Genomic DNA, 22,328 nt, shown 5'->3' on the forward strand with positions numbered 1-22,328 from the left:
TTTTTTTTGCGGTACACGGGCCTCTCACTGCCGTGGCCTCTCCCGACGCGGAGCACAGGCTCCGGACGTGCAGGCCCAGCGGCCATGACTCACAGGCCCAACCGCTCCACGGCACGCGGGATCCTCCCGGACCAGGGCACGAACCCGTGTCCCCTGCATCGGCAGGCAGACTCCCAACCACTGCGCCACCAGGGAAGCCCTGTGTTGAGTATTTTTAAATGGAGTTAAATAGATAGATGTTCCCTGCAAATTAGGACTTCACCTTACATGAACAAGCAAAGATAGACCGGGAAAGATTATCTTGAAAAAACAGTGAAACTTGGCTGCCCTTCTGTTTGAGGGTAAAGATAATAGTTGTTGCTTAATGTACCATCTGTGTCTGGAAAGACTTGTTCATTACCAAATTCGTGAATGCAGGTCATAAACATGAAACGCAGTTCATTTTCTACCGGTGGTGCTGGCCGCCTCTCTATGCAGGAATTAAGATCCCAGGACTTAAATAAACCAGGCCTCCATACCCCTCAAACGTAAGTACCTATGCCTTATTGTCTTTGGCAAAGAAATCTGTAAGGGAGGTTAATACAAAGATGTAGTATGAGTCATATTGTGATGAATCTTATCTGTTCTCAGTGGTACCTAATTTGGAGTGAGTGAAGGCCAAAAAATGGGCATGTTACTAGGTGTTGTGTTTTATCTCATTTGATAGTTAAATCTCCAAAGCCACGTCTTTTGCTAGGCAATCCCTGAGGGACTGCTAATTCCTTTACAGCACTCTTCCACTCATTTATTTTCCTCCTTTACTGTAGAGCTGCTTGTTTGAGCAGGTTCTCTGCTGTAACTTCTATTTACTGAGGTGTATCCAACTAGCATAGTTCTCAATGAAAGGTATTATTTGCCCTGACAATTAGCTGCAGTTTAGTAGCAGCCTACAGAACACCACTTCTCCAAACTATTTCCTCAGGATTCACTGGAAAAAAAAGGTGCCCCAAAGAACTTGCTGTCACTATAGTCAATATCCTTTAATGATCTGTAATTGAAAAGAATCTGAAAAAGTGTGTGTGTGTGTGTGTGTGTGTGTGTGTGTGTGTGTATCTCAATCACTTTGCCATACACCTGAAACATTGTAAATCAACTGGACTTCAATTTTTTTAATAAAAAATAAAATGAGAGGGAAAAAAGAACTTAAAATCATAAACTAATTTTTCCCTATGAATGAATTTCTTACAATTAAGAGAAGGCTATTTGTAACCATGTTGAGTGCTATCATTCCTTCTCTATTACCAAGGTACAAGTTACTTGCTAACTGTTCTTAAGTTACTTGGGTTTACATAGTATGAGCCTCTGCTACTTTTAGAAATTTGAAATATTTATACATTTTTTTCTTCTGAAATCAGAGAAATGTTTTGTACTGTTGCACATTACTACTCCAAAAGATTTGTGCCTTGAATTGCATTCAAAGCTAAAAGGTTGCCTTTGTCAGTGTTTCTGGTCTGTAATTGACATAATGTATGTTCTTAAGTGTAGCTGCAGTCTAATAAAGAGTGAGCCTCAAAATAAAAAATTTTAAATGTGGCTATCATTCTATGATTGAAAATATCTATTTTTAAGTTATTTCTTTTCCTTTGAAGTTGTTATCCATAAATGTACATATTTTAGGATAATTAAAATTACAATGTAGATATGGGGATTTTTCCTCCTTTTTTCTTAACATTTTAGTGTTAAAACTCATACTATGTTGTAAGCCTATCCTATTTTTGATAGCTATGATTGCTGCTAAAAATTTTCACGATTTTGAATTATTCTTATAAGTAATGAGGAAGAGGGGTTGGTTCCAATGTATTTACAAAAGTTTCTTGAACTAATATTTTTCCACTTATTTAAAGAGTTTGTTTTTCTCCTTTTCTTAAAGCAAAGAGAAATCAACCTTTGGAAAATTGAGTATTAACAAACCCACATCTGAAAGAAAAGTCTCTGTATTTGGTAAAAGGTAATGATTTTTTTATTAATTCTAATGGAAGGGATTCTTATAGCTATGCATTGAGCTAGATGCTGTCAAAGTACAAAAAATTAGATGGCATGGTCCCTTTCAAGAGAAGGTTATAATCTAGTTTTCCTCTGTTTTAAATGGTTAAAATGGTTATATTTGCTTTAGGTTATGCTGAGATATATCAGCACATTTAGACCACTATTTCATTGTTACAAGTGAATACTTGATTGAAAATTCTACACATAGCTTTCACATACTATGGAATCATAGCATTTTAAAATTAGGAACCATCATCTAGTCCAACATCTTAGCCAAAGACTTTTTTTTACTACAATATTAAGGACTCCAAAGAGCTTTTATCTTGTGGGCTGTATCTGTTGATATTAACTATATTAGAAAATAAAACTGAGAAAAAAAATTAGTACATATTAATTCAGTTTAAAATAACAATAACCCAGGACTGCGCTTGTGATCCAGTGATAAAGAATCCGCCTTCCAATGCAGGGGACACGGGTTCTATCCCTGGTCGGGGAACTAAGATCCCACATGCGGCAGGGCATCTAAGCCCACGCACCACAACCACTGAGCTCGCACACCTCCACTAGAGAAGAGAAAACCTGCACGCCACAACTAGAGAGAAGCCTGCATGCTGCAATGAAGAGCCCGCACGTCGCAACAAAAGATCCCCCATGCTTCAACAAAGATCCTGCGTGCTGCAACTAAGACCCGAAGCCGCCAAATAAATTAATTAAATAAGTAAATATTAAAAAAAAAAGTAAAATAAAATAACAGTAACCCATTACATGTTAATATAAAATGCTTTAATTTTTTAAAAATAAAACTATTTCAGTAAGAAGAGTGACATTTATATTTTTGCAAATCTCTTTAATGTCTGGCTTAATAGAAGATAGCTGAATTCTCATATCTGCCTCGGAATTCAGTCTGTTATAATATCCGACGTCATGTAGCCAACCTCTGGAAAACTCCACTGTACACTCAACGAAAGAATAAGAATGAAAGGTGTGAAAAAAATCTTAATTTTATTGGGAAAATAGTTTTGACTTCTCGATCCCCTAGGGCACACTTTGAGAACCACTGTCTAGAGTAGATCAGTAGTTGCCTAGGCTGGGGGTAGGGTAAGGATTGACTGGTAAGTGGGATAAGATTTGAGATGATGGAAATGTTTAATATCTTGATCGTGGTAGAGATTACACAGGTGTAAATATTGTCAAACCTCATCAACTTGTATGCTTTAAACAGGTGCATGTTATTCTAAGCAATTATACCTCAATAAAGTTAATTTTTTAAAGAAATTTCCAACTCCAAAATAGAGAAACTGTTCATCTCACCAAAAACAAAATATAACTTTGTTTTAAAACAAATGTTTATTTAATTATATTTTGAAAATATTTAGAGATGACATATTTGTTACCTTATGAAAAGTCTTTGTCATGAACCCAAGTTAAACTGTTTCTGGTGTTTATTCTAGTTGATAAAAAATCTTAAGGCATTTTTGTAATGTAACTTTCATCTCAGAGCTGAATGTCAGAGATACTGATGCTAATGATTATAAAATCTAACTTTTGCTGAGCATTTTTGTAAGCCAGAAAAGTGCTATTTTATATCTCTTTTAATCAATCCTCAGAACTGCCCTATGTGTAGATACTGTTATTGTCTTCATTTTAGACATTAGGAAATTAAAGCACAGAGGTTAAATAGTTTACCCAAGGTCATACAACTAGTAACAGAGACAGAATTTTTAACCAGACTCTGCTTCTAGACCCTATTCCCTTAAACTACAAGTTGAATGATACAGTATTTTGATTGGTTGGGAAATTCTTTTATAATTTGGAAAGCTATCTATTAGTACAGTTTTGTGTAGAATAAGAGCTGAGTCTATACGTGTATTCTTTCCTAGTAAAAAAAAAAAATTAAAGATTAAGTAATAGCAGTATGTAGAAAAGTGTATCTCAAATAGCAAATTCTCAGGGGAAGAATTAGCTAATTAGCTAGTTAATCAGAGCAGTGGCATCAGAGAGCCCAAGGTAAAGAACTTTTAGATCCTGGTCAGGAGAGAACTTGAAAGCAGCAAGTAAACATGCAGGGAGAAATTGTTTTGATGAACAGAGTTCAGACATTACAGCAGTGTTCATTGTAACTCAGTTTTGTGGCATCTGTCCAAAAAGGAAAAGTATTGTCCCAAGGATATTTAATAAACTACAATGGTTAGGTAAATTGGGCCACAAAGAGAAGCAAAAGAAACCATTATAAAGATTTAAACAAATGATGTTTTATTTTGAGAGGAGGGGCTTAAGATGGAGCATATATGCTATAGCTATTAATGACTAAAAAGTAGCAACATATATTTATGGTAAATAACAATCAGATACATAATATTGCATGACACAATAACGTTTATGAAAAAAAGCACAATCTTTCAACATCTCAAATTTTCCTGCAATAAATAATGGTAAATAAAGCAGTTGGAAATGAAGGAGCAATCATGGAGGGGCAAGTAGGTTGTTGAAAGGATCTGGGTTATTGAATAGACCTGGAGAACAGTTGGTACAGAAGACCTAGTGGACTCAAAATGCACAGTTTTAGAGGATGATGTATGTGTTAGTAATGCAGGGCACCAGAAGTGTACTTTTCTTCCCACCTCATTTTATACTTTGATCTTCATTATTTGCTCTTTTTTTCTCTGCTTTGAGTAAGAGAAATCTTAGTTAAATAAAAACCAAAGAATTGAACTTTAATGTTTGGTGCTGATGTTAAAATATAAAATTGCCTTGAAATAATTTAGGCTTGACCACAGAAGGAAATAATTTTGACTGACTTTTTAAAAATATGTTTACAGAACTAGTGGGCATGGATCCCGGAATAGTCAATTTGGTATATTTTCCACTTCTGAAAAAATCAAGGACCCAAGACCACTTAATGACAAAGCATTCATTCAGCAATGTATTCGACAGCTCTGTGAGGTATTTTATAATCTTAACCATTCGAAATTGTGAGTGTTTTCTTAAGTATTCATCAATAATTTTCCTATTGTAAAATGTTTGATGTTTCATAAAAATTATTATAGTTTCTTTCAGAAAACGGTTATGCATATAGTGTATCCATGAAATCTCTACAAGCTCCTTCTGTTAAAGACTTCCTAAAGATCTTCACTTTTCTTTATGGCTTCCTGTGCCCTTCGTATGAACTTCCTGACACAAAGTTTGAAGAAGAGGTTCCAAGAATCTTTAAAGATCTTGGGTTTGTATGTTATATTTCTCATTAGCCTAGAGAGATTGTTGGAACACAGAAAAGAATGAAACTCAATAAGTGTGTAAAGATTTTGAGTTAGAGAAATAATATATTTTAAGATGGTCACTATGGGCCACATATGCAAGATAAATTGAAAAGGCAAAAAAAACAACCTTTTGGAGATTATTACTGAACTACAGATGATAGATCATAAAGCCCTCAACTACTGATGTGATGAGGAATAGATAGAATAGGCTAGCTACTGCAGATTTTATAGAAACAGAAAAGATAGGATTGAAGGCCTGGTGAAAATGGAGTAAGAAAGTCCAGAAAAGCCTATGTAGAATAAACACGGGGAGAAGTGGATTTGAGGAGGAGAAATACATACATGTGGTTTATTTGGGGTACATTGGATTTGAGGGAACAATCTTTCAGGAGAGAAGTCCAGCATGTTGGTTGTAAATCAAGTTCTGCTTAGGGGATATATGTACAAAGTAATCTCCAGAGAAATAAAACAAAATACACAAAACCATTTGAGGGTAAGAAGATGAAGGAGAGAATCTCAACAAGTATCTTCTAAACAAGTCGAGACTGATGGTATATATGTGGAATTTTTTTTAATGTAACTTCTTGCTTAATTTAGCCATTATTTTTACAAAATTAACATACTGGCTTATGTTTTCTGATTTTTCATAGGTATCCTTTTGCATTATCGAAAAGCTCCATGTATACAGTGGGGGCCCCTCATACATGGCCTCACATTGTGGCAGCCTTGGTTTGGCTAATAGACTGCATCAAGGTATTTGATTTCTCATTTTAATGATATATATAGGAAAGATTTATTTTTACCTCAGGGTATTTCTGTTTCTCTCCCAATCTTGCTTTTACCAATTATCTCAAAATCTGCATCAGTTTTCAAAGCACTTTTTATTTTAAGTTCTTCAAAATGTTAATATATGATTCCAGAAGTGAGGAAAGGAAATATCACAATGGCAAGGAGATCATTTGTTTTCATGAGGTTTTACAGCTCAAAAACAGACAAACAAACAGAAAAAAAAAAAAAACACAGCAAAATAAGTCAGTAGGAATTTCCCCCATATCATGAATTTGGTTTTCTTCCCCTTTTTATTTAAAGTCCATATTCATTGCAAAAGTTCTGGAAAATACAGAAACGCGTACACAGAAATTGGTATACTCATAATCCCACAACTCAGAGGCAACAACTTAAAACATTTCTTAGGATATAGTTTTAAAGGTGCGTTTTTGCTATGCAAATTATGTGTATATTTTCAACTTTTGATACATATTGACAAATTTCCCTCCAGAAAAATTGCACCAGTTAAAAGGTCCTCAACAATGTCTGAGAATACCCATTTTCCCACATGATAGGCATTATTGTTTTAAAATTCTTACCCATTTGGGAGGTGGAAATGTAGTTTGTTTTAATATATTATTAAAGTGATGATGTTTTTGAATGATTTATCATTATCATTGCTATTTCTTATAACTTGCTTATATGTGCTTTTTTGGCCTATTTTATATTTATTTCTTTCTAGTATTACTATAAGCCTTTATATTTGAACTCCTTACATATTAAGCTTATCGATGTTTTTAATAATTGACAACATGACAAGCAAGAGATAATATTTTTGTATTTGCAATTTTTGTTTTTAAACTTGAATATTCACACATTATAACTGCATATTCATGTCTTTTGACTTTTTTATCTTATTTGCAAGATCGCCATTTTGTATGTCAAAAAGAGTTGAATTGGGTAAATAAGCTCTTATGTATATGGTGCAAATGTTTTTCCCTCATTATCCTTTTGATTTATGTGCTGTATTTTAATTGGTTGCAAATGTAAATATGTACATTGTTACCTAGTCTAATGCAGTCTCTTCCTTCTATAGCTTCTGAGTTTCCTGTCCTACTTAGTGCTGGAATCCTTAGAACTAATACTGTCCCCTGACATTCTCTTGGCCATCAGCAAGCCCATAACTAAATGTAGGCAGACACTGGGGATGGCTTTTGACCCAGGAGATCTACTGGTACATTCAGCACCACCAATTTTCAAGAGAGAAGTAGAAATCCACTACCATAGTCCATTAACAGAACTTAAGTTTTATTGAACTTTATATATAACTTTTATGCGTTCAGTTTGCCTCTCCTCAGTGGTACACGTGGACATTGGGTAACCACCTCTCTGCTCTTCCCTCCAAATACCACTATTGTCATTAGAACACCTTACCCTTGTTTGCCTAAGCAGCTTAGGTCATTGTTATGTTTTAGGGAGATAGCATTTCCACAGTGATACAGGAGCTTCTGTATGGAGTACCTGCTTTGGCTTCTATCGGGGAGGGACCTCTTGAGATGCCTCCAAGTCCATTACATAGACTTGGAGGCATAGATTGAAATCCTCTCCTTCCTATCTTAATTTGCTTGAGGTAGTGCAACTGAACACTATAACAATGTAAGAATCAATGAGAGAGCATTCATAGGTTTCTTATGCTTTCTTTCCCGCTTAACAGAATCCTAGGTAATTAGCCACACTTAGGATGGTCTCCTTTACTCCCATGTTTTTTAAAAAGTGCTTTCGCTTTTTTCCATAGTATTTTTATGGCTTCTTTGTATTGTGTTTAAATCTTAAACCATCTGCAATTTATTTTAACATTAAAGAAAAGACAATTTTATTTTTTAAATGGCTCATTCATATATCTCAATACCTTTTATTGGATAACCCATCTTTTCCCCTTGTTTTTTTTTTTTTTCTTTAATTTTGTTGAGATATAATTGGCATACAGAACTGTAAATTTAAGGTGTACAGTGTAATGACTTGACTTACATTGCCAAATGATTACCACAGTAACTTTAGTTAAAATCCATATCTCATATAGATGCCAAAAAGAAAAAGGAAGAAAAATGGTTTTTTTCCACATGATGAGATCTTTTATGATCTACTCTCTTAGCAACTTTCAGATATACCAAACAGTAGTGTTTGGCGTATACACATGTTGTATATTACATTCCCAGGACTTATTTATCTTATAGCTATAAGTTTGTACCTTTTGACCTCTATCCAGTTCTCCTACTCCCTAACCCCCTGCCTCTGGTAACCGCAAATATGATCTCTTTTTGTTGGCTTGTTTTTTCAAAATTCCACCTGTTAGTGAGATCATGTAATATTTGTCTTTCTCTGTCTGACTTATTTCATTTAGAGTACTGCCCTCAAGGTCCATCCATGTTGTCACAAATGGCAGGATTTCCTTCTTTTTATGGCTGAATAGTATTCCATTGTGTGTACATATGTGTATGTGTGTATATATATACACATATACCACATTTTCTTTATCCATTTATCTGTCAATAGATGCTTAGGCTGTTTCCATGTTGTAAATAATGCTGAAGTGAACATATATGTACAGGAATCTCTTCAGCGTAGTGATTTTGTTTCCTTCAGATACATACCTAGAGTGGAATTGTTGCACCGTGTGGTAGTTCTAGTTTTAATTTCTTTAGGAACCTCCATGGAAACCAGTGTTTTCTGTGGTGGTTGTACAAATGTACAACTACACTAACAGTGCACAAGGGGTCCCTTTTCTCCACATTCTTACCAGCATTTATTTCTTTTCCATGTAAGCCATAGTCAAAGGCATGAGGTTTTCACTGTGGTTTTGATTTGCATTTCCCTAATAATTCGTGATGTTGAGTACCTGTTGTCCATTTGAATATCTTAGTAAAAATGTATACTCAGATCCTTTGCCCATTTTTTAAATTTCATTATTTCTTGGCTATTGTTGTATTACTTCTTTATGGATATTGGATACTGACACCTTATCAGATAAATGCTTTGCAAATATTTTTTCCCATTCCGTAGGTTACCCTTTCATGTTGTTGATCACTTTTTTGCTCTGCAGAAGCCTTTTAGTTTGATATAGTCCCATGTGTTTATTTTTGCTTTTGTTGCCTTTGCTTTTGGTCTCAAATCCCAAAAAATCATTGCCAAGACCACTGTCAGGGAGCTTACCGCCTATGTTTTCTTCTAGGACTTTGTTTTGTTTTGTTTTTAACGTCTTGATTGGAATATAATTGCTTTACAATGGTGTGTTAGTTTCTGCTGTATAACAAAGTGAATTAGCTATATGTATACATATATCCCCATATGCCCTCCCTCTTGCATCTCCCTCCACCTTCCCTATCCCACCCCTCTAGGTGGTATCAGAGCACCAACCTGATCTCCCTGTGCTATGCAGCTGCTTCCCACTAGCTATCTACTTTACATTTGGTAATGTATATATGTCAGTGCTACTCTCTCACTTCGTCTCAGCGTACCCTTCCCCCCTCCCCGTGTCCTCAAGTCCATTCCCTACATCTGCATCTTCATTACTGTCCTGCCCCTAGGTTCATCAGAACCTGTTTTTTTTTTTTTTAGATTCCATATATATGTGTTAGCATACAGTATTTTTCTCTTTCTGACTTACGTCACTCTGTATGACAGACTCTAAGTCCATCCACCTCACTACAGATAGTTCAATTTCATTTCTTTTTATGGCTGAGTAACATTTCATTGTATATATGTGCCACATCTTCTTTAAACATTCATCTGTTGATGGACACTTAGGTTGCTTTCATGTCCTGGCTGTTGCAAATACTTCTGCAATGAACATTGTGGTACAAGTCTGTTTTTAAATTATCGTTTTCTCAGGGTATATGCCCAGTAGTGGGATTGCTGGGTCATACGGTAGTTCTATTTTTAGGTTTTTAAGGAACCTCCATACTGTTCTCCCTAGTGACTGTATCAATTTACATTCCCACCAACAGTGCAAGAGGGTTCCCTTTTCTCCACACCCTCTCCAGCATTTGTTGTTTGTAGATTTTCTGATGATGCCCATTCTAACTGGTGTGAGGTGATAGCTCATTGTAGTTTTGATTTGCATTTCTCTAATAATTAGTGATGTTGAGCAGCTTTTCATGTGCTTCTTGGCCATCTGTATGTCTTTTTTGGAGAAATGTCTATTTAGGTCTTCTGTCCATTTTTTCATTTTAGTATTGAGTTTCATGAGCTGTTTATATATTTTGGATTTTAATCCTTTGTCCATTGATTCATTTGCAAATATTTTGTACCATTGTGGGAGTTGTCTTTTCGTCTTGTTTTTAGTTTCCTTTGCTTTGCAAAAGCTTTTAAGTTTCATTAGGTTCCATGTGTGTATTTTTGTTTTTATTTCCATGACTCTAGGAAGTTGATCAAAAAAGATCTTGCTATGGTTTATGTCAAAGATTGTTCTTCCTATGTTTTCCTTTAAGAGTTTTATAGTGTCTGGTCTTACATTTAGGTCTCTAATCCGTTTTGAGTTTATTTTTGTGTATGGTATTAGGGAGTGTTCTAATTTCATTTTTTTACATGTAGCTGTCCCATTTTCCCAGCACCACTTATTGAAGAGACTGTCTTTTCTCCATTGTATATCCTTGCCACCTTTGTCATAGATTAGTTGACCATAGGTGCGTGGGTTTATCTCTGGGCTTTCTATCCTGTTCCATTGATCTATATTTCTGTTTTTGTTCCAGTACCTAACTGTCTTGATTACTGTAGCTTTGTAGTATAGTCTGAAGTCAGGGAGTCTGATTCCTCCATCTCCGTTTTTTTCCCCCAAGACTGCTTTGGCTATTCGGGGTCTTTTGTGTCTCCATACAGATTTTAAGATTTTTTGTTCTAGTTCTGTAAAAAATGCCATTGGTAATTTGACAGAGGTTGCACTGAATCTGTAGATTGCTTTGGGTAGTATAGTCATTTTCACAATATTGATTCTTCCAATCCAAGAACATGGTATATCTCTCCATCTCTTGGTATCATCTTTAATTTCTTTCATCAGTGTCTTATAGTTTTCTGCATACAGGTCTTTTGTCTCCCTAGGTAGGTTTATTCCTAGGTGTTTTATTCTCTTTGTTGCAGTGGTAAATGGCAGTGTTTTCTTGATTTCACTTTCAGGTTTTTCATCATCAGTGTATAGGAATGCAAGATATTTCTGTGCATTAATTTTGTATCCTGAAACTTTACCAAATTCATTGATAAGCTCTACTAGTTTTCTGGTGGCATCTTTAGGCTTCTTTCTATATAGTATCAAGTCATCTGCAAACAGTGACAGTTTTACTTTTTCTTTTCCAATTGTATTCCTTTTATTTCTCTTTCTTCTCTGATTGCTGTGGCTAGGACTTCCAAAACTATGTTGAATAATAGTGGTGAGAGTGGACATCCTTGTCTTGTTGCTGATCTTAGAGGAAATGCTTTCACTTTTTTACCATTGAGAATGATGTTTGCTGTCAGTTTGTTGTATATGGCCTTAATTATGTTGAGGTAAGTTCCCTATATACCCACTTTCTGTAGAGTTATTATTATAAATGGGTGTTGAATTTTGTCCAAAGCTTTTTCTCCATCTATTGAGATGATCATACAGTTTTTATTCTTCAATTTGTTAATATGGTGTATCACATTGATTTATTTGCATATATTGAAGAATCCTTGCATCCCTGGGATAAATCCCACTTGATCATGGTGTATGATCCTTTTAATGTGTTGTTGGATTCTGTTTGCTAGTATTTTGTTGAGGATTTTTGCATCTATATTCATCAGTGATATTGGTCTGTAATTTTCTTTTTTTGTAGTATCTTTGTCTGGTTTTGGTATCAGGGTGATGGTGGCCTCATAGAATGAGTTTGGGAGTGTTCCTTCCTCTGCAAGTTTTTGGAAGAGTTTGAGAAGGATGGATGTTAACTCTTCTCTAAATGTTTGGTAGAATTCACTTGTGAAGCCATATGGTCCGGGACTTTCGTTTTTTGGAAGATTTTTAATCACAGTTTCAATTTCATTACTTGTGATCGGTCTCTTCATATTTTCTATTTCTTCCTGGTTCAGTCTTGGAAGGTTATACCTTTCTAAGAATTTGTCCATTTGTTCCAGGTTGTTCATTTTATTGGCGTAAAGTTTCTTGTAGTCTCTTAGGATGCTTTGTATTTCTGCAGTGTCTGTTGTAACTTCTCCTTTTTCATTTCTAATTGTATTGATTTGAGTCCTCTCCCTCTTTTTCTTGATGCATTTGGCTAATGGTTTTTCAATTTTGTTTATCTTCTCAAAGAACCAGCTTTTAGTGTTATTGATCTTTGCTATTGTTTTCTTTGTTTCTATTTCATTTATTTCTGCTCTGATCTTTATAATTTCTTTCCTTCTGCTAACTTTGGGTTTTGTTTGTTCTTCTTTCTCTAGTTCCTTTAGGTGTAAATTTCGATTGTTTATTTGAGATTTTTCTTCTTTCTTGAGGTAGGCTTGTATAGCTATAAACTTCCCTCTTAGAACTGCTTTTGCTGCATCCCATAGGTTTTGGATTGTCGTGTTTTCATTTTCATTTGTCTCTAGGTAGTTTTCTCAAGTTTACTGAGGTTTGATTTGTGACCCAAGATGTGATCTATCCTGGAGAATGTTCTGTGCACGCTTGAGAAGAAAGTATAATCTGCTGTTTTTGGATGGAATGTCCTATAAATATCAATTAAATCTGTCTGGTCCATTGTGTCGTTTAAAGCTTGTGTTTCCTTATTAACTTTCTGTTTGGATGATCTGTCCATTGGTGTAAGTGAGATTTTAAAAGTCCCTTACTATTATTGTGTTACTGTCGATTTTCTCTTTTACAGCTGTTAGCAGTTGCCTTATGTATTGAGGTGCTCCTATGTTGGGTGCATTTATATTTATAATTGTTGTATCTTCTTGGATTGATCCCTTGATCATTTTGTAGTGTCCTTCTTTGTCTCTTGTAACATTCTTTATTTTAAAGTCTATTTTAACTGCTTTGAGTATTGCTACTCCAGCTTTCTTTTGATTTCCATATGCATGGAATATCTTTTTCCATCCCCTCACTTTCCATCTGAGTGTGTCCCTAGATCTGAAGTGGGTCTCTTGTAGACAACATATATATGGGTCTTGTTTTTGTATCCATTTAGCAAGCCTGTGTCTTTTGGTTGGAGCATTTAATCCATTCATGTTTAAGGTAATTATCGATATGTATGTTCCTATGACCATTTTCTTAATTGTTTTGGATTTGTGTTTGTAAGTCTTACCCTTCTCTTGTGTTTCCTGCCTAGAGAAATTCCTTTAGCATTTGTTGTAAAGCTGGTTTGATGGTGCTGAATTCTCTTAGCTTTTGCTTGTCTCTAAAGCTTTTGATTTCTCCATCGAATCTGAATGAGATCCTTGCCATGTAGAGTAATCTTGGTTGTAGCTTCTTCCCTTTCATCGCTTTAAGTATATCATGCCACTCCCTTCTGGCCTGTAGAGTTTCTGCTGAGAAATCAACTGTTAACCTAATGGGAGTTCCCTTGTATGTTATTTGTCATTTTTCCCTTGCTGCTTTCAATAATTTTTCTTTGTCTTTAATTTTTGCCAATTTGATTACTATGTGTCTCAGCGTGTTTCTCCTTGGTTTATCCTGTATGAGGCTCTCTGCGCTTCCTGGACTTGGGTGGCTATTTCCTTTCCCATGTTAGGGAAATTTTCAACTGTAATCTCTTCAAATATTTTCTTGGGTCCTTTCTCTCTCTCTTCTCCTTCTGGGACACCTGTAATGCGAATGTTGTTGTGTTTAATGTTGTCCCAGAGGTCTCTTAAGCTGTCTTCATTTCTTTTCATTCTTTTTTCTTTATTCTGTTCTGCAGCAGTGAATTTCACCATTCTGTGTTCCAGGTCACTTATCCGTTCTTCTGCCTCAGTTATTCTGCTATTGAATCCTTCTAGTGTAGTTTTCATTTCAGTTGTTGTATTGTTCATCTCTGTTTGTTTGTTCTTTAATTCTTCTAGATCTTTGTTAAACATTACTTGCATCTTCTCGATCTTTGCCTCCATTCTTTTTTCGAGGTCCTTGATCATCTTCACTATAATTATTCTGAATTCTTTTTCTGGAAGGTTGCCTATCTCCACTTCATTTAGTTGTTTTTCTGGGGTTTTATCTTGCTCCTTCATCTGGTACATAGCCCTCTGCCTTTTCATGTCTGTGTTTCTGTGAATGTGGTTTTTGTTCCACAGGCTGCAGCATTATAGTTCTTGCTTCTGCTGTCTGCCCTCTGGTGGTTGAGGCTATCTAAGAGGATTGTGCAACTTTCCCGCTGGGATGGGCTGGTCGCAGAGGCATTTTTTTCAGATGGTTAGCAGCTTGCTTTTTTTTTTTCTTTTCCTCTGTGCTTCATCTAGTTTCACTTGTTCACAGGGTGCTTCATGCCGAGGCCTCGCACCTGGCACTTAAGATCAGAGTGCCTAGTGAGAAATGGCTGCACTGACACCTCCTCTTCTAGGAGTTTTATAGTTTCGAGTCTTACATTTAAGTCAAGTCCAATTCAAGTTAATTATTTTGAATGGTGTAAGACAGTGTTCTGGCTTCATTCTTTTTTACATGTGAATATCCAGTTTTCCCATCACCATTTATTGAAGAGACTGTCTTTTCACCATTGAATGTTCTTGGCTCCCTTGTCAAATATTCGTTGATGTATATACATGGGTTTATTTCTGGGCTCTCTATTCTGTTCCATTGGTCCATGTGTCTGTTTTTATGCTAGCTGTTTTGGTTGCTATATCTTTATAATATAGCTTGAATTCAGGAAGTGTGATGCCTCCTACTTTGTTGTTCTTTTTCAGGATTGCTTTGGCCACTTGTGGTCTTCTGTATAGATTTTTAAATAGTTTTCTCTAGTCAGGTTAAAAAATGCCATTGGAATCTTGATAGACATTGTATTGATCTATAGATGCTTTTGCATAGTATGGACATTATAACAATATTAATTCTTCCAAGCAATGAACACAGGATATCTTTCCATTTATTTGTGTCTTCAGTTTCTTTCATCAGTGTCTTGTACTTTTTTTTTTTTTTTTTGCGGTACGCAGGCCTCTCACTGCTGTGGCTCTCCCGTTGCAGAGCACAGGCTCCGGATGCGCAGGCTCAGTGGCCATGGCTTACAGGCCCAGCCACTCCGCAGCATGTGGGATCTTCCCGGACTGGAGCACAAACCCATGTCCCCTGCATCGGCAGGTGGACTCTCAACCACTGCGCCACCAGAGAAGCCCTGTCTTGTACTTTTCAGTGTAGAGGTCTTTCACCTCTTTGGTTAAACTTATTCCTTTATTGCTTTGATGCTATTGTAAATGGTATCATTTTCCTTTTTTCTTTTTTCAGATAATTTGTCATTAGTATATAGCAACACTACTGATTTTTGTATTTTAATTTTGTATCCTGCAAATTTACTGAATTTGTTGATTAGATCTAACAGGTTTTATTTGTTTGTTTGCTTTTGAGGGGGCTTTAGGATTTTCTGTATATAAAACCATGTCATCTGCAAATAGAGATAATTCTACTTACTACTTTTCAATTCTGATGCCTTTTATTTTTCTTGCCTGATTGCTCTGGCTAGGATTTCCAGTACTATGTTGGATAAAAGTGGCAACAGTGGGGCTTTCCTGGTGGCACAGTGGTTGGGAGTCCGCCTGCCAATGCAGGGGACATGGGTTCGTGCCCCAGTCTGGGAAGATCCCACATGCCACGGAGCGGCTGGGCCTGTGAGCCATGGCCGCTGAGCCTGCGCGTCCGGGGCCTGAGCTCCGCGGCGAGAGAGGCCACAACAGTGAGAGGCCCGCGTACAGCAAAAAAAAAAAAAAAAAGTGGCAACAGTGGGCATCCTTAACTTTTTCCTGATCTTAGAGTAACAGCTTTCAGTTCTTTACCATTGAGTATAATGTTAGCTGTGGGCTTGTCATATATGAGATTTATTATGTAGAGGTACATTTCCTGTATACACAGTTTGAGAGTTTTTATTATGAAGTGACGTTGAATTTTGTCAAATACTTTTTTTCTATTGAGTTATTGTATGCTTTTGGTTTTTTTATTCTATTAATGTGGTGTATCACACTTATTGATTTGTATGCATTGAGCCATCCTTGCATCCCATGATAAATCCCACCTAATCATGTTGAATGACCTTTTCAAAGTGCTACTGAATTTGGTTTGCTAATATTTTATTGAAAATGTTTTCCTCTATATTCTCATCAGGGATATTGACCTATAGTTGTCTGCTCTTATTGAATTGCCTAATTATTACTGTTCTTGATTGATTTCTGTTGGTACCACTGTCTTCAAACAAAAATTTTTCTGTTTTATCATTTAGTTGTGATGTTTCCAGATAGAAGATAATGTTTTTCATGTTGAAGCTTATCTGCCTCTTTCTAATTTTTATCAAGAATAATCATTGAACCTTATCATATGCTTTTACAGGATCTATTGAGATGATTGTTTTTCTCAACCTGTTGGTATGACATGATAGGATATTGGTTCCCTAATAGTCTCTGTTTGTTCATTGTTGGTTATTCCTTTGCTATACTCCTGAATTCAGTTTGTTAATGTTTTGTAAGTAAAGTTTTATTTCTTCTCTCTCATTATGCCTCTTAGCACAGAGCTTATAAGCACATCCTTATTACGGTGTTTGAGTGATAGGAGTTTTGCCAAAGTTGCCCTGTCTCCCCTCCACCAAGGAACATGAATAGGAGGGTGCATATTGCTCCACTAGCTCTGTGATTAACCTTTCAGTTAATAACCAAAGTGGGCTAGGGCGTTACTCATCTCAAATCCCTCTGAGTCCTTTTCTTTTCTTATAATATGAAGGAGTAGTATTTTATTGGTAAATGCCACCTCTGGGTAAAAAATGATTACTCAAGTCCATATTTCTGGTTATCTCTATCCAATTTCAGGTTGAAACATTTTCAACCAAATCTTCTCAGTACAGAAGAACTTCTAGTTATTGTAGTAAGAGTCTTTCCTATAGTTCCTGGGGATCTGTTTGTCCCTTGTAAGGCTCTCCTTGAACCTTGCAGAGTAGCAAGAGCTTTCACAAGGACCTTTGACAAGGCAACAGAAACTCTGTCTTTATCTACCCTGATGATAAGATATGAGATTCTATTCTTCATCTTGGGCTCTGCCTTACATGTCTTTAAGACTTAATTAAATCTGATTGTCACTTGAGGCCTTGTCAAGGGAAGAAGAGGTAAAGGATGAGTTGATAGAGCTTACCTGCATCCACCCTAGATATACAAAAGGTCTAATGAGCGCCTTTGGAATAGGAAAGGAGCAGATAGGACAAGCTACTCTAGACTAAGGACAGTATCCCCACTCAGCAATCCTATCTATATATGAATACTAGGGTAAGAAAATGTAAAGAAATATTTTCAACAGAAACCACATTCTTCTTTTACACTCCTAATGCATAGTCCGTTTTTGTAGAGTTTAGTCTTACTTATATTAGATATACGTTGATATCTTTACATTTTATAGCAATTTCATTTAAATTTTCTAATTTTCTTTTATTTTTAAAAGGTTATATTTCTAAAACAAGTTATAAAAACATGTGTTCCAAAATGGAATTTATGTGCCTTAAAAACCTTTAGGCATTTTCCTTTTAGCTTGTTAATTATAACATCTGAATGTTTGCTATAATTTATTATCTGTTATCACTTTCAAGGTTAAATATTTGTATTTCTGAAGATTTTATATTGTAAAATTCAATCTAAAGTGCATGCTTATACAGTCTGAAGGAGGCAATAGATAACATTTGGGCACCAAAATTGAGTTTATATAAAAGAGAAATAATTACTTTTGGCTTACCTTTTGTGGCAGTTCTTTTTGGATTCTCAGAATTGCATTAAAACATGTGTAGGGGGCTTCCCTGGTGGCGCAGTGGTTGAGAGTCTCCCTGCCAACACAGGGGACACGGGTTTGAGCCCTGATCCAGGAAGATCCCACATGCCACAGAGCAACTGAGCCCATGCGCCACAGCTCCTGAGCCTGTGCTCTAGAGCCCACGAGCCACAGCTACTGAGCCCACGTGCCACAACTACTGAAGCCCACGTGCCTAGAGCCCGTGCTCCACAACAAGAGAAGCCACCGCCATGAGAAACCTGTGCACCTCAACGAAGAGTAGCCCCTGCTCGCCACAACTAGAGAAAGCCCGTGCGTAGCAGCGAAGACCCAACACAGCCAAAAATAAATAAATTTTTTTTAATGTGTGTATATGTTCTCAATAAGTGTATAAAAAAGATCAGCATATTTTTCACTATAGAATAGAACTAAACATGGAGCCCATCCTTTTTTAATCCTAAGGGATTTAGTTACTAAAATATCAAAAGGATTATATTTTAAGGTTTAAAAGAATAACTTCTCACGAGACTTTGTCAGGCAGTAATGTGAATGCTCCTAAAAATGACACTGAAAACAAATTTGACAAAACATGAAAGCTATGTGTTTTCCTCAGAAACTTCATCAACTTAATATTTTGCTTGTGTACTAAATAGTTACATAATGCCATGAAAGAAAGCTCACCTTTATTTGATGATGGACAGCCTTGGGGAGAAGAAACTGAAGATGGAATTATGCATAATAAGGTACCTTACATTACTGTAAACATTAGAGTTATCTTAATATTAACTAAATGTGTTATTATTGAAAGTGATATATTCTTTTGTAGAACTTGGCTTTTTGCTTCCTGAAAAATCTGCTAAAACTGATTTTGGGAAATATTAGTCAATGGAATTACTCTTGAAATCACATTGTAGTTTCCTAAAAGTAACTAGGAACAGAAATTTGTAAATTTTAAGTAAGTTAAAAAAGCAATGCAATTAGAATTACGTCATAACGTTATTGTTATATGTACAGATGTAATATTTCTCTTTCTCCCCTATCTTTTATAATGAAGGTATCAATACTGGCATCATTATTGTAATATAGTATTTTGTCAACACAAAGCCTGAAAGACTGGGTCTTTAAATAGATGGCATGTGGGTTTTTTGTTTGTTTTGGCTTTTTAGTTAGGCATATTGCACTTACGAGTTGCCACTTCCAAAAGTGATTGAGATAAAAGTAAATAGATGGTCTAAATTGGTTCCCAAACCATCCTGTATTGGAGCCTTAACTATGTAACTAACCCTACCCTATTTCCTAAAATACATAAATTTATATATCCAAAGGGAGCAAACACCAACTCCAAGGAATGAATTTATAGTATTGAGATTAAACATTAATGTCCCCGGCATATATAGTTCCTATAGCATATATAGGTCCTACTATGTAGGACCCTAAAGATAAAAAAAAAAAAAAATTCTCTGTTCTTCACTCTTTGGAGCATTTGTCATAAAAAGAAAGTGGAAATAACCTCAGCTTCATCTTTTATTACTACCTGGGAAATAGTTCAAATAGAAAGATGTATCAACTGACTGGCATGGTAGTGTTGCTTTCTTTTTTTTTTTCAAACAAAGAATATCATACCCCATTATTACTTCATCAGTGATCCTTGCTGGAGAAGCAGCTAGAAAGCCTTTGATCCTCTTGAGAGAATTCTCTTCCCATGTTGCAATATATGTACTAGACTAGATTTATTGGTGCCTCAGTTCTCACCCAAATAAAATTATAATACCTACTAAATGACTAAATATTAAATTTATTGATATTCATCCTAAATGTTAAAACAGTAAAAGTTATTCTTGCTATTTTAGCTGTTATTTCAGATGACAATATATAGAGAAGCACTTGGGAAATTATAAAGTGCTATTTTTAATTTTAAAGTAAAAATTAATTTTAAATTTAATTAAAAAGAGTTACCGAAGTATCCAACTTCATCAGATTCTGAGCCTCAGCTTTGTAGGTCTAGAAATTCAATTTTTTTTTAACCTGCAAAATCACAATTGACCAAACTTAAGGAAACATTCACTCTTACCAAATTCACATCTGAAAAAGAATAAAAATATATTAATTTACCACCAGTGACACATCTTTCCAGTTACAGAAATACTCATACCCCCTATTCAGGGCACCCCTTCAGTATCAACCAAGTAGTAAGATTGTTTAGTAAGCAGAGAATCAGCACAAAGGGAATTGGTTTATCTTGAGGGATGTGTACTTCATCTGGCTGTGGAAAATTCTGATCAGCCATCCTTGCCTCCTAACAAAGTACACATCTTCAGTAAGCAAAACACCTCAGAATTGCAAAATAGAGTATTATTTTCTCTTGGATAAATATTAAGAGTACTAATAGTCTAGTGTTTAGATCTCTACTAACCATGCCATGTTTTAGCATGAAGTTACAATGTAAATTATAGCCTTTATTAATTATGCTCTGGTTTTCACAACTAGATCTTGTCAGTTTAATTAGACTTAAATGATCAGCAATTCATTTAAATTTTTAATTAGTTAGATTATCCCTAAAGATGCTCAAGTTTACATTTTATGTTGAATTATATTTATTAATAAGCTTCCTTGTCTAACCTTCTCAAAATTCTGAAGATATGGGTTTTTTTTTAACCATTTACTAAGTATCACCTTTATCCAAATTGAAGTATTCTTTTCATCCTTATTATTCACTATAGAAGTAGCAGACTGAGTAAATCTGTGCAGCATAATTAATGATATTCCCTAGGTTTGTATCTCATTTACAGGAGTTCATGTAACCACTTAGTGTTCCTGACTTTTTTTTTGACTTTTATTTTTTTAATTCAAATTTAAATTTCTACTTAGAAAAGTGAAATAAACTAAATAGAGAATCATGGCTTTGTTTTTAAATCTGCTTAACCCAATTAGTTGTTTTTGGACTACACCATAAAATGCTATGAGAGTTTCATGACCGGTGCCGACAGCTTTGAAGAGATGAATGCAGAGTTGCAGTCCAAGCTGAGTAAGTGTTCTCATTCCTAGAGTGCTTGCTTTGGGTCATTTAACTCCACTCAAGGAGTTGTAGCCCATCTTACTATGCCTAATGTAAATGCGTTTAGATGCCTCCTGATTTTTATCATAACTGTTTCTTTGGTGGAGAGGAGTAAAGGTTAAGCAGAAAGAATACTGGTGTTGGAGTCAGACCTGAGGCATGACCCCCTACTGGCTGTGTGACGTTAACAAACTACTTAACCTTTCTAACAAAGTTTTGCAGGATTAGATGGCCATGTTTATAAAATGTCAAATGTGCTACCCGGAGCACAATATAATCAGCAAATGTTATTCCTCTTGGGGGATGATATCCCTGTGATATCCTTGCTTTATTATTTTAGAAATTAAAGTACTGGTTAGTCAAAAGATCTATGGTCTCTTTCAAAATTTATGTCACATAGTTAATGGGCTATGATATTTCCAAAGAAAGAAATTATTTTTCCACTTAGCTAATCTAGTGACATTTGGTATTTACTGGCTAACTTTAAAATATTCCAGAGTATTATTTTACATTGTTGTTCCTTTTTTGTAATAGTCTTGTATATAAAATGCCACAGTGGTAGGTAAAATAGATAAGTTTAAGACGTGTAAAGCGATCCTCCAAAGACTATGGAATCAATCAAAATAGGAGATCACCCTGCCACTATTAGCACAAAAAGTGAAAGCATTCTCTTTTGTTTCCGTGGGATATACTTTCCTGAAGAATAAGCGGAACAGGGACTTCCCTGGTGGCACAGTGGTTAAGACTCTGCACTCCAATGCAGGGGGCCCGGGTTTGATCCCTGGTCAGGGAACTAGATCCCACATGCATGCTGCAACTAAGAGTTCACATGCCACAACTAAGGAGCCCACGAGCCACAACTAAGACCCAACGCAACCAAATAAGTAAATAAATATTTTATAAAAAAAAAAAAGAAGCGGGACAATTTCAGTTTGTCCATATGAGAAGGGGAGCAAAGAAAATGATGTTGTCTTTTTTTTTAAGAGGAAAATTCATAGTGATCTAACACTGAAAGCATCTTTGCTTTGATATTGTGTTATAATTAATTAAGCATATGAATTATATTCATTTATTTAAACAATATTTATTATGTACATACTGTATACCAGCCACCATGTAGGCACCGAGGATACAGTAATGAATAAGAGGTAAAAATCTCTGCCCTTGTGAGCTTACCTTCTATTAGAGACAATAATCAAATGAACAACTGTAAGTCAAATGGTGATAAGTGCTCCGGAGGAAAATGAAGTAGGATAGGGAGGTAGACAGTGTGGTGGACCAAAGGGAAGGGTTGCGGTTTTACAGACGGTAGGATGTCCTTCAGTGG

General features: G+C 35.6%; 1 protein-coding gene across 1 annotated transcript in view; it reads left to right on the forward strand.

Annotated features, from left to right (window-relative positions):
• NDC80 (NDC80 kinetochore complex component) overlaps positions 1-22,328 on the forward strand; it is a 52,957-nt gene that overhangs the window by 1,403 nt on the left and 29,226 nt on the right. Inside the window, exons 2-8 of the mRNA XM_024758943.1 lie at positions 418-527; positions 1,910-1,987; positions 4,845-4,968; positions 5,073-5,245; positions 5,933-6,035; positions 18,600-18,689; positions 20,878-20,971. Coding sequence (XP_024614711.1) covers positions 427-527; positions 1,910-1,987; positions 4,845-4,968; positions 5,073-5,245; positions 5,933-6,035; positions 18,600-18,689; positions 20,878-20,971 — 763 coding nt within the window. The 5' untranslated portion in view covers positions 418-426. The remainder of the gene's footprint in view (positions 1-417; positions 528-1,909; positions 1,988-4,844; positions 4,969-5,072; positions 5,246-5,932; positions 6,036-18,599; positions 18,690-20,877; positions 20,972-22,328) is intronic.

Source organism: Neophocaena asiaeorientalis, unplaced genomic scaffold (assembly GCF_003031525.2).
Source record: "Neophocaena asiaeorientalis asiaeorientalis breed wild unplaced genomic scaffold, Neophocaena_asiaeorientalis_V1.1 scaffold669, whole genome shotgun sequence".
Classification (NCBI taxonomy): Eukaryota; Metazoa; Chordata; class Mammalia; order Artiodactyla; family Phocoenidae; genus Neophocaena; species Neophocaena asiaeorientalis.